Genomic DNA, 13,029 nt, shown 5'->3' with positions numbered 1-13,029 from the left:
TTTCTTTCTTTCTTTCTTTCTTTCTTTCTTTCTTTCTTTCTTTCTTTTTTGAGGTGAATTCATCCATTGTGTCATTTTGGAGGAAGGAAAAATGTAACAAAATGAAATAAAAGTTTAAAAAATTAGAAAAAATCAACTAAAGGAAGCTAGATCCTAGGTGTGTTTTGGTTTGCTTGTTAAGGGTAGCTTGATAGATAAAACAGACAAGAGAAAAGAAAAAAAAATTTAAGTAAATAAATAAGTAAATAAGTTCTCTTTCTGTATCCAAGAAAAAAACAAGCAAAATTGAAGGAAAAAAAAAAACAACAACAAAGAACGAATGAACATAAAAAAAAAAACACAAAACCCTAAATGAATCAGGTTTTCCCTAGAGCTGAAACTTGCAGCACTTTATGATCAGTAGACTAAGTGCCTGGAAGGGATTTGTGCTGGTCTTCTGGGGGAGGTCTTCTGCTCTGATTCTCAGGTTTACTTGCCCTAGTGGAGTGCTAGGAGCAGGGCTTAGTGTAACTGCTCCATTCTCCACTTGGTGGCTCTGGTTAGCTCACTGGGGTTGATCAGTGTTGTGCTAATGGTGAAAGTGGCTTCACCCTGTTCTCTTAGTCTCCCCAATAGGGAAGTTTCTGGACTCATAGACTAGTGATCATTCACCCCTCCTGTGTCTCTAGTTCCGTCAGCTCCCTGCCTTCCCCCATCCATGTTTGAGCTGTCTGCCTGCCAGGCAGCACCTCTCTCCAGAGTTTTATCTCCAGAGGCAACTGTGTTTCACAACCCAACACTTCAGAGACCCCTATGGCTCAGCCTGTGGTGATCCTCTGGGGAAGGGTCTCGCTTCACTGTGGCTGGTACTGGCTTGTCCCAGAAAATGTTTGCATGACCATGTAGCAGCAGTGGCTCAGAATTTAAGGTAAATCCCAACACACAGCCGGCGCCTTTGTTTCTATTATAGGTGAGTGGGTAGCTCTGTGGCACCTACCGGGTCTTGCCTGTGGAGATCTGTATTGCCTCTACCATGTGCGCTCCAAGCAGGGTAACCACTTCTCCCTGCCAGACCCAGGGGATCCTTAGTCTGTGCTGCCCACTCCCGGTCCTCCTCCCTGCTTTCTTGCCAGAGTGCTACTAGGCGCTAGCCTCGGAAACCAGACTCTTTGTTCTGCTGTTTATAAACAACTGGCAGTATTGAAACCCTCTGCTTCTCCCCGCCTCCATCAGTTATTTTGGGGAACAGTTTTCTTGTGCAGTCCCCTGCACATGTTTTCACTCTTTTTCTCTTGGTACTTTGAGGGGGAGTGTTTTTGTTGTGCGAAAGGAGGCTCTGCTCAGTCTCCCCCTCTTTCTCTTCTTTGAAAAAATGGATCCCTCCTCTCTTTCATTCTATGGCTCTTCTCTCCCCCAGTTCACCTCTGCAGACAGGTGTACCTGCCGCATTCTTTCCCTCAAATTATGCAGATTGTTCTGTTAGTCCTCAGATCAATTTCCTAGTTGTTCAAAATGGTTTGATGTTGGGGCGCCTGGGTGGCGCAGTCGGTTAAGCGTCCGACTTCAGCCAGGTCGCAATCTCGCGGTCCGTGAGTTCGAGCCCCGCGTCGGGCTCTGGGCTGATGGCTCAGAGCCTGGAGCCTGTTTCCGATTCTGTGTCTCCCTCTCTCTCTGCTCCTCCCCCGTTCATGCTCTGTCTCTCTCTGTCCCAAAAATAAATAAAGCGTTGAAAAAAAAATTTAAAAAAAAAAAAAAAGAACAAAATGGTTTGATGTTGATCTAGCTGTGTTTCAGGTACAAGACAAGCCTAGGATCCCCTTACTACTCTGCCATCTTAACTCTTCCCTATATTCTTATAGTTTTATTTGATATTCTCATTTGATACTACAACCAAAACAGGTAAATGATCATTTCTTAAAGGCTAGTTGCAATGTAAAATCTGAAACCACATCAGCGAAATTGTGGTATTCTGTTATATGAAAATTCACTGGAATATCTTTACTTTCACTGCATGATTTTTTTTTCTTTTTTTTTTAAAGTTTTTTTTTTCAACTTTTATTTATTTTTTGGGGGACAGAGAGAGACAGAGCATGAATGGGGGAGGGGCAGAGAGAGAGGGAGACACAGAATCGGAAACAGGCTCCAGGCTCTGAGCCATCAGCCCAGAGCCTGACGCGGGGCTTGAACTCACGGACCGCGAGATCGTGACCTGGCTGAAGTCGGACGCTTAACCGACTGCGCCACCCAGGCACCCCTTACTGCATGATTTTCTAATACCATGAAATAGTCATTTGGAAAATACTGGTTCACTTAGTTATATAGATAAATGAAATATTGACAAATTGCATTATATGATATCAGTAAATCACTTTTTTTTTTTTAAAGTTTATTTATTTTGGGAGAGAAAGTGAGTATGCACGAGAGGGGCACAGAGAGAGAGAGGGAGAGAATCTCAAGCAGGCTCCATCCACACTGTCGGCATGGAGCCTGGTGCGGGGTTAGAACTCACAAACTGAGATTATGACCTGAGATGAGTAAGAGTTGGTTGCTTAACCAACTGAGCAACCCAGGTGCCCCAATAATTTGTTAATACCATCACTAATCTCACAGAAAAGTATTTTAAGTATGGGAAAGTTATCAAGCTCATAATAACATATACAAAGTTTTTAAAAATTTGGGATTTAGTTTGAAGCCTCAAATTTTATCATTGACCAAAAAATGTCAGATTTTTCCCTTGGGTTGACAGGCTTACTTTGTTCCTTTTTAAGAAAATGTCAAGTCTGAATAACATAAAGCAATATCATTTATTCAAGTAAAAATAGTGTTCTGTGAGAAACACAGTTCATCTCACATTATAAACAAGTCCTTTTCCTCAGAACAATGATTGTACTTTAATATGTAACAGAAGTGCTTTATGGGTACTTCCAGTTTCATCACACATAATATTAAATGCACTGAGATTTAATAAAGGTAACCATTTTTGTTACTTCATGGCTTTTTTTTTAATGCAAGTATTTGGTGGTTAAGGATATAAGGACTAGTAGTTCAGCTTAACACCACTACTTCGATTTGTGATAAAGTAGCAGGAATATTCCTTAGCATTACTTTTGTACAATCATTCTCAAGCAGTCCTAGGCATCTGTGAACTATACTTTTGAGAATCGCTGCTTTAGATCCACCCTAAAAAGTGTTGTGAAGGAGTCTAAAGAGGATCAGTCTGATATGCATGAAAATTAAGGGCCTGTCAGAATAAACTTCCACGCTCTTTAAAGGCAAACCAGTAAATGTAGATGCTCATTAATGTAATTTTCATAATGAATGGCATTTAGTCAAAAATAGTAGACATGAGAAGTATCCAAGTATGACTCATAACTTGGAGAAAAATTTGAAAATAAAAATCCTTAAATGGCAAAAATAATAGAATTAACAGATGAAGATTTTAAAACAGCTGTTTTAACTATTCTTAAGAGTTTAAAGGAAATCAAGAATGCAATGAGGAAAGAAATGAAAAATACTGAAAATTGACTAAATGGAGATTCTAAAGTATAAGATCTACTAAGAAAGAATTTACTCAAAAGAATTAAGAGGTAGATGCTGTTGAAGAAAAGATCAATTAATTTGAAGACATAACAATAAAAGCAATGCAAAATGAAGTACACACAGCAAAACTACAGGAGTGAGGTGGTAGAATGCAGCCTGAGTGGGGACAAATTGAGTGGTCTAATGTATGTATGATTAGAGTTCCTGAACTAGAGGGACTAGTAGAAAGGGAAAAATGTTAAAAGAATAATAACACAAAACTACTCAAATTTAATGAAAAATGTAAACTTACAGACAGTTGTAAGAAACTTAGTAACTCCAAGTAGGAGTAACTCACAGGAAACCATATCAAGACAGATCATAATAAAATTGCTGAAAATCAGTAGTACAAGAAGTTCATCCAGCAACAGTCAGACTGGTCTGTCAAAGTTAAGTGCAACTGGTGGAAACCTAGAGGCATTGACAATAGGGGTGCACAAGATTCAAGGGCTAGTCTTGATGCCCTGCAATGGTTACGAGAGCAACAAGAAAACAAAACACATGCTGCCCAGCAGCTTCTGGAAATTCCTAATCCACAACGTCAAGGAGCTTGAAGTGCTGCTGATGTGCAACAAATCTTACTGTGCAGAGATTGCTCATAATGTCTCCTCCAAGAACTGCAAAGCCATTTTGGGAAGAGTAGCCCAGCTGTCTATCAGAGTCACCAATCCCAATGCCAGGCTGCACAGTGAAGAAAATGAATAGGCGGCTTTTGTGCACATCATATTTGTGTTAATAAAAGCATAAAACTGCAAAAAATATTAATCAGAGGTGAGGAAAAAAAGACACATTGTATATAGGAAAGAGATTTAAAAATAATGACTACAGACTTATTATCAGAAGCAATGCAAGCCAGGAGACAATCAGAGATATTTTTAAGTGTTGAAGGAATAAAATGTTAACTTAGAATACTACATCCAACAAAAATATCTTTCTAAAATGAAGACAAAATAAATATATTTTTCACAAACAAACGCTGCAAGAAATGTTAATGGAAGTTCCTTAGGCTGAAAGAAAATTATAACAAAATTAGATTAATACAAATACATGAAGAACACCAGAAATTGTAAATATGTGGGTACATACGAAAATTTTTTAATTTTTAATTTTTTTAAATGATTAAAAATATATTGTGGGGTTTATGAATTATGTAGAAGTAAAGGCATGTGGAAATATAAGTGTACTGTTGTAAGACAAGTCCTATGTTATTTGAAGGCAGACTGTATTAAATTAAAAATGCATATTATAAACCCTAGAGCAATCACTAAAACAATGAAATACAGATAATAGTTATCAAGCCAAGGGTTAAAATAGAATGGAATATCTAAAAATAATAAATTCAAATGAAGATAGAAATAGATGATAAAAAATAGGATGAATAGAAAACAAGACTGTATAGTAATTACAATTAATATAAATTAGCTTACATTCTTTTTTTTTTTTAAATTTTTTTTTCAACGTTTATTTATTTTTGGGACAGAGACAGAGCATGAACGGGGGAGGGGCAGAGAGAGAGAGGGAGACACAGAATCAGAAACAGGCTCCAGGCTCTGAGCCATCAGCCCAGAGCCTGACGCGGGGCTCGAACTCCCGGACCGCAAGATCGTGACCTGGTTGAAGTCGGACGCTTAACCGACTGCGCCACCCAGGCGCCCCTAAATTAGCTTACATTCTTATTAGAAGGTAGAGAGTGTGAGACTGGATAAAAAAAAAAAAATCATATACAATGATATATGTACAAGTAAACCACTTCATATATTTTTTAAAGTTTTTATTCATTTATTTTGAAAAGGAGAGATAGAGAATCCCAAGCATGCTCCAGGCTCAGCTTGGAGCCTGATGTATGGCTCTGTCTCATGACTGCAAAATCAGTACTTGAGCTGAAATCAAAAGTCAGATGCTTAACTGATTGAGCCACCCACGTACCCCAAAACCCACTTTAAATATAAAGCATAATATTGAAATATATATATGAAAACAGTATAAATATGAATATAAATATGAAATATAAATATATGAAAACAGTATATATATATGAAAACAATATATATATGTAAAAACAGTAATCAGTATTATGTTATTAATAATATTGTTACTAAATTAATATTAAATGAAGTAGACTTCTGGGCAAGAAATATTATGAGGGCCAAATGGAGACATTTCATGATGAAAATGGGAACTCATCACACAGACCAAAATATCATAAATGTGGACATGTCTAATAACAGAGTTTGAAAGCATATGAAACAAAACCTGATAGAACTGAAATGAGAAATGGACAAGTCCACATTCATAGTTGGAGATGATAGCAGTGCTTTCTCATACTAATGTTCAGAACAACAGACAGCAAATATGAACAACATATCAACCAGTTTGACCTATTTGAAGTGTGTAAATTCCTCATAATTATAGCAGAATACATATTCTTTCATGTGCAGTTGGTACATTCATTAAGGCAGAAAATATACTTAGCCATAAAACAAATCACTGAAAGTTTAAAGACCATGTGAACTGTGTTTCCGAAAACAGTGGAATGAAAATAGAAATAAAAAGTCTAGAAAATCCTGATATATTTGGAAGGTAAACAACATATTTTTAAATCATGGGTCAAAGAAAGAATCACAAAGGAAATTAGAAAATATTTTGAACTAAATTAATATGGAAAAATGGCGTGTCAACAATTGTTAGATGCTGACAAAGTGATATTGAGAGGGAAATTTATGGTTCAATTGCTTAATTACAAAAGAGTTCTAAAAACAATGACCAATTTCAACTAAGAAATAGTGTTCCACTAGTTTCATTTGCACCAAGAAGTGTTCTCTCCCCTCCTTCTACTTACAGAAACAGGATTTACATCCAGTCCTAAAACAGCTAAATAAACCACCCAAAAGGCTTAGAAGGAGTACTATCAGGAATAGTGTCTGCTCACAAGCTATATTGGAAAATCTCATAATTTACGAGGCTTGGATAGAGTATTCAAGGCTTCAAGGTTTTTGCCTCAGTAATGGGGAATAATTAACTTTAGATTATATACTGTTCACATGAAACCTACTGACATCTTAATATCAAGACCCAAGAGCTGTTTCTAAGTAACTTATCTGCATCCTAGATAAAGCCTAAGAATATTTATAGGAACAAAAAATATTCAGCACCCATTAAGGTAAAATCCACAAAATTCAAAATTGTCAGCAGGCCTGTGATTGCAGCATCAAGCCTGTGGCAGCGTTCAATAAACTGGGGCTAATGCAAGATGACATAATATATGGGAGTGATGATATGAAAGAGACCATAAGAAGGCTTCCTGAGAACTTTTACAACAACAGGATGTTTCACATTAAGAGAGCATTGGATCTGACCATGAAGCAGCAGATCGTGCCTAAAGAGCATTGGACAAAATGTGAAGAGTATAAATTCTACCTTGAACCATATCTGAAATGAGTTATTTGGGAAAGAAAAGAGAGAGAAGAATGGGCAAGGAAATAATCATGGAGTTGATATCTGTGGTTGTAACTGTCTTCCAAATATAATTTTTAAATGTTTATTTATTTTTGAGAGAGATACAGAGCATTAGTTGGGGGCGGGGACGGGGAGGAGTGGGGGCAGAGAGAGATGAAGACACAGAATCCAATGCAGGCTCCAGGCTCTGAGTTGTCAGCACAGACACTGACACAGGGCTCGAACCCGTGAACCATGAGATCATGACCTGAACCGAAGTCACACGCTCACCCAACTAAGCCACCCGACTAATATTTGTCTTACAAATATTTTTTAAGAAGTTGGATAAACATGAAGCATACATTTAGAACCATTTGAGCTACAAATGTATTACTTTAAATGTCTATTGTAATTATAAAAATAAAAAGATACGAAAGATTTCAAATCATAAGTCATTGGAAATGTTAAAAATGATCCAAATTGAGTATCTGGAGATGAAGACCATGATGTCTGAGATGAAAAATTTACCAGATGGGATTAACAGATTAGACATTGAAGAAGAAAAGATTAATAAATTTGAGGGCATCATATTACAAACCAATTTGGAAAGGAGTTTGGCAGTTTCCTACAAACTTAAAAATATACTGACCATTCTTCATTCAGGTATTTACCCAAGAGAAAAAAAAGCATATGTCCTTCAAGACATGTACATTATTGTTCATGGCAATTTATTTCTAAAAGCACCAAACTGTAGAAAACCTCATATGCTCGTAAGCCAGTGGATGGGTAAACATTGTGGTATACCTATGCTTAGTAATAAAAGAAATGCACTATTGTTACACACAACAACGTGAGAGAAGCTCAGACTACTTTGACTGAAAGAAGCCAGATTTCAAAAGTATATATTCTGCAATTTCATTTATGTAAAATTCTAGATAATTCTCAATAAACCTTTGTTACAGAAATCAAAATCCTCAATTCTCTGGGGATGAAGTTAGGATAGTGTAGACGAATTACCAAGTGGCATAAGAAAACTTTGCAGGGGTGATGGATAAATTTACAATCTTGATTATGATGGTAGTTTTACTTTTTGAATATATTTGTCACAACTTGTGAGATTGTAGATTTTAAATATATGCAGTTTATTTTATGTCAATCATAATAAAGCTGTTAAATTTTTTTTTTAAAGAGCAAATAAAATCCAAAGTAAGTATAGAAGGAAGCAAATTATATATGTGGATACACACAGGAATTAACAAAGCAGAAAATAGAAGAAGAATGAACAAAAAATAAAACTTCAAGCTGTTTTTTGAGCGATGAATAAAATTGATAATTTACTTGATACTGCGAATAAGAACAAAAGACCCACAAAGTTATTCATATTGGAAATGAAAGGAACCTGTAGACATTAAATAGGTTGTAAGGCAACATGAAGAACAAATTTATGCCAGGAAATTAATGTTTGGCAGACTTTAAGAAGCTATAAAAATTATATTAAAGGTACAAATTATAGCTGACAGAAGAATATTATAAAATCTGAATAGATGTACATCAGTTATTTAAATTGAATTGACAATCAGAATCTTCCCACAAAGCAAATCCGGTATTAGATGGCTTCACTGGTAAAGTCTATCTAATATTTAAGGAAGAAATACTAGCAATCATTCATAAATCAAGGATGAAATATTTTCTAATTCATTTTGTGAAATCAGCATTATTCTAATACCAAAACCAGACAAAGGCATTATTGTAAAAGAAAGCTACAGACCAATATTTCTCACAATTATAGAGGGAGAAATCCTTTACAAAGTATTTGCAAGTTGAATTCAGTAAAATGTAATAAAATATACACATACATATATAATATACCTCATGGTCAAGTAAGTTTATCCAGGAAAGCAAATCTTATTTAACAACTTACAATTTATTCTTGTAATCCACCATATTAGAACAATAAATGAGAAAATTTATCTGATCATTACAGTAGGTGGAGGAAAAAGCATTTAATACCCATTCATGTTGTTAAAAAAACAAAACAACTAAACTCACTACTAGTAAGAATAGAAAGAAACTTTGTCAACCTCATAAAGCACATTGATGAAGAACATATAACTAATGTAATACTTCATAATTAAAGGCTAAATTCTTGACTCCTAAGATCAAGAACAATGCAGGGTCCACTCGTAAAACATCTATTCAGCGCTTTGTAGAAGACATGCAAATAGCCAGTAAGCACACAAAAAGGTGTTCAGTTTTGTTATTATTAATCTTCAGGGAATATAAATTAAAGCCACAGTTCAAAACCACGCCCACTGGAAAGGCTAAAATACAAAAAGAAAGTTCTTATTCATAGTGATATGTGGCAACGGGAACTTTGGTGGAGTGCATGATGGTATAATCACTTTGGAAAAGTTTGGCAGTTTTTTATAAAGTTGATCATACAATCTAACAATTCCATTCTTAGGTATTTATTCAAGAAAAATCAACACATATTTACAAAAGAGTTTTCACAATAAGTTCATAGTAGCTTTTTTTTTTTTTGCAGTAGGGAAAAAAAACAGAAACAACCCAGATGGTCATCAGCTGGTGAATGTATAAACATTGTGCTCTGTCCATATGTATTTTCTTTGCTGCTGTATAACAAAGGCTGCAATTAGTATGTTACCTCAAGGCTCAATTAGGGAAGTGTATACACTTTTGAGATTACTAATGTGGTTGCTGACAGGATTTATTTCCATGTGGGCTGTTGAACTGAGAGACTCAGCTCTTCACTCACTCTTGGTTGGAGGCTTCTCTCCCTTCCTTATTATGTTTGTCTCTCCATATACCAATTCAAAACAAGACAGTTGGTTTCATCAGAGTGAACGAGTAAAGGTCAAGAGAGAGTGTGCTAAGAAGATGGAAACTGTTGGGGCGCCTGGGTGGCTCAGTTGGTTAAGCGTCCGACTTCAGCCAGGTCACGATCTTGCGGTCCGTGAGTTCGAGCCCCGCGTCGGGCTCTGGGCTGATGGCTCAGAGCCTGGAGCCTGTTTCTGATTCTGTGTCTCCCTCTCTCTCTGCCCCTCCCCCGTTCATGCTCTGTCTCTCTCTGTCCCAAAAAAATAAATAAACGTTGAAAAAAAAAATTTTAAGAAGATGGAAACTGTAGTCTTGTAACCTATCTCAGAAGTCCACATCCCATCACCATTATTATATTGTCTTCATTAGAAGTAACTTGGTACAGCCCATGCTCACAGGGAGGGAATTACAAAGGACATGAATACCATGAGGTGGAGAGCATTGAAAGCCATTTCAGAAGCTGCCTATCTTACAATATAATAGAATACTACTAAACAATGAAAAAGAACTTTATTGGTACACACAGAAATATAGGTGAAGATCAAAAACATTATGCAGAGCAAAAGAACCCAGACATAAAAGATAACAGACAAAACTCATCTTTAGAGTAAGAAGGAAGAAGATCCATGGTTGGGTAGGGTTAGGTTTTTGTTTCAAAGAGGTATGAGTACCTTTTTGTGATATAGGAAATGTTCTTTATCTTAATTGTGGCAGTGGTTGCATTGGTGTATATATTTATCAAAACTCATGAGTGAGTTTTATTATATGTAAATCATAATCTAAGTTGGGGTTTTGAAAAGTATGCTATTGAATTCAATGGCTTTTTAAAAAAAAACTTTTTCTAGTTTTATTGAGATATAATTGATAAGCAACACTGTATAAGTTTAAGGTGTACATCATAATGACTTACATATATTGCAAAATGATTACCATTATGAGTTTAGTTAATATCCATCATCTCATGTAAATACAAAAAAAAAAAGCTTTTTCTCTCTGTGATAGTAATTCGTAGGATTTACTCTCTTAACAACTTTAAAATGTAGCATACAGTAATGTTAACTATAGTCATCATGTTATATATTACATCCCTAGTACTTATTTGTATAATAACTGGAAGTTCTACCATTGACCACCTTTGTCCCATTCCCCAACTCCCTACTTCTGGTTACTGTAATCTGGTCTTTTTCCTTTGAGTTTCTTTTCTTTTCTTTTTCTTTTTTTTTGGATTCCCCATGTAGTTGAGTTATACAGTATTATTAGTCTTTCTATGTCTGACTTCTTTGACTTAGCATAATGCCTTCAAGGTCCCATGTTGTCAAAAATGGCAGAATTTCCTTCCTTTTTTTAATGATTGAATAATAATGAAATGTATATATGCATAACAACCTCTTTATCCATTGATCCGTCAGTGGACACTTAGGTTGCTTCCATATTTTGGAAGATACTGGATATTCCATATGGAAGATATTCTATATTTTGGAAGCATTGTAGATAATGCTGCTATGAACATAAGGGTGCAGATATCTCTTTGACATAGTGTTTTTATTTCCTTTGGATATATTGTTGGATCATATGATAGTTCTATTTTTAATTTTTTGAGGACCCTCCATGCTGTTTTCTATAGTGGTTGTACTAATTTATAGTCCCACCAACGGTGTCCTTTTCTCCACATTTTTGCTGGCATTTGATAACAGCCATTCTAATAGACATGAGGTGATATCTCACTGTGGTTTTGACTTGTGTTTCCCTAATAATTTGTGATCTTGAGCACCTTTTTGTGTACCTATAGACCATTTGTATATCTTTTTTAGAAAAATATCTATTCAGGACCATGGCCCATTTTTAATTGTGTGTGTTGCTGTTGTATTGTGAGCTCTTTATATATTTTGGGTAGTAACTCCTATCAGTTTGCAAATTCAGTGGACTGTTCTTGATGACATCTATATTATCTTCACATTTTTCAGGTAACATACCAGGGTGCTATAGTGTCAGTGCTATGTTGTGTTAAGATCTTTGGTATCAGATATGGATAGACCCATATATATGGATAGACCCATATATGGATAGACCCATATATGAATACTGCCTCTGAAACTTGCTGCATTCTAGTGCTTCATTGACCTGAATTATTTCAGATATCCCTGAAACAGTAACTACTGTCTATTGACAACCTATACTGGCCAGGCACTATGCTAAACATTTATGTGTGTATTACCTTAGTTAATACAATCAAAATAACTAACATTTTTATAGTCCCTTGTGTATATTGGGTACATACTGATACAAAACATTTCCCATGCCTTTACGTGATTTGACCCCAATGAAGGGTTGATAGTATAATTATCCCCATGTCACAGAAGAAATTGAGACCAACAGAGAATAAATTTTTAAAATATGAGGAACTCAAGTTTGTTGTCAAGATTCTGGTTTTGTTTTCTGTTCCTTTCTACCAGGAATTATTTATATGTTACTTAAGCATGCTGCAAAGAGTAACTGGGTCTTCAACTTAAAATCTTTTTGTTTTTCCTTTAAGAAACTTCTTTTAGGCTATGAATGCTAAGAGTGTCTCCAAGAGTCTAAGTGGAAGGTGTCAGGTGAAGATCGGTTTCTAAGAGGAAAGCACTGGGCAGACTTATAAGAGCACAAGCCCAGTTCCAGACAAGTACTGTTCTAGAAATACCAACCTTAACCACAAGCGAAAATACAATGTTTATATGTATTTGATATAAAAAGTATGGCTCATTTTTCTACTATTTCCATAAACACAACAATATTTTGTCAGCAGTGATGTTTTTGAAGGCCAAGGTTGATAAAGTTTGTGCTTGTAAAATATATTGTGATGTTTAATCACTAATCAGAAGTGCCCAGATAGGAATTTTCTCTGGGGAAGTAAAACCATGTCACGAAGGCCATGAAGTTTTTGATTGTAGCATTGCTTACTTTGGCAACTGTTTCTATAGTACTTGGGTAGCATAAGCTTCCTCTCCCCACCCCCCACCAGCCACCATTTTTTCCTTTATCAGCATGGAATTATTTTTCCTCTTTTAATATATGACATAATCAGTTCTTTCAGTATTCATTCACTTATTACAAATGGGATTGAACCTAAAAGTATAGACTAGCACCAACCTAATAAAAGTTAAATACATGTAAGCTTTGTACATTCTGATTCAACAATCTATAGTTCCAGAAATTAGC

At 35.7% G+C, this 13,029-nt stretch overlaps 2 protein-coding genes across 4 annotated transcripts in view; both read left to right on the top strand.

The window, feature by feature from the left end:
• FAF1 (Fas associated factor 1) overlaps positions 1 to 13,029 on the top strand; it is a 529,666-nt gene that overhangs the window by 204,851 nt on the left and 311,786 nt on the right. The window lies entirely within an intron of this gene.
• On the top strand, positions 5,611 to 7,117 carry LOC121027103 (cytochrome b-c1 complex subunit 7-like). Its single transcript, XM_040470191.1, has one exon. The coding sequence runs from the start codon at positions 6,802 to 6,804 to the stop codon at positions 6,994 to 6,996; it is 195 nt and encodes a 64-aa protein (XP_040326125.1). The 5' UTR covers positions 5,611 to 6,801; the 3' UTR covers positions 6,997 to 7,117.

The sequence above is a fragment of the Herpailurus yagouaroundi genome, unplaced genomic scaffold (genome assembly GCF_014898765.1).
Source record: "Herpailurus yagouaroundi ecotype Mexico unplaced genomic scaffold, PumYag 77, whole genome shotgun sequence".
Taxonomy (NCBI): domain Eukaryota; kingdom Metazoa; phylum Chordata; class Mammalia; order Carnivora; family Felidae; genus Herpailurus; species Herpailurus yagouaroundi.
This window is presented reverse-complemented; position numbering and strand designations above follow the sequence as displayed.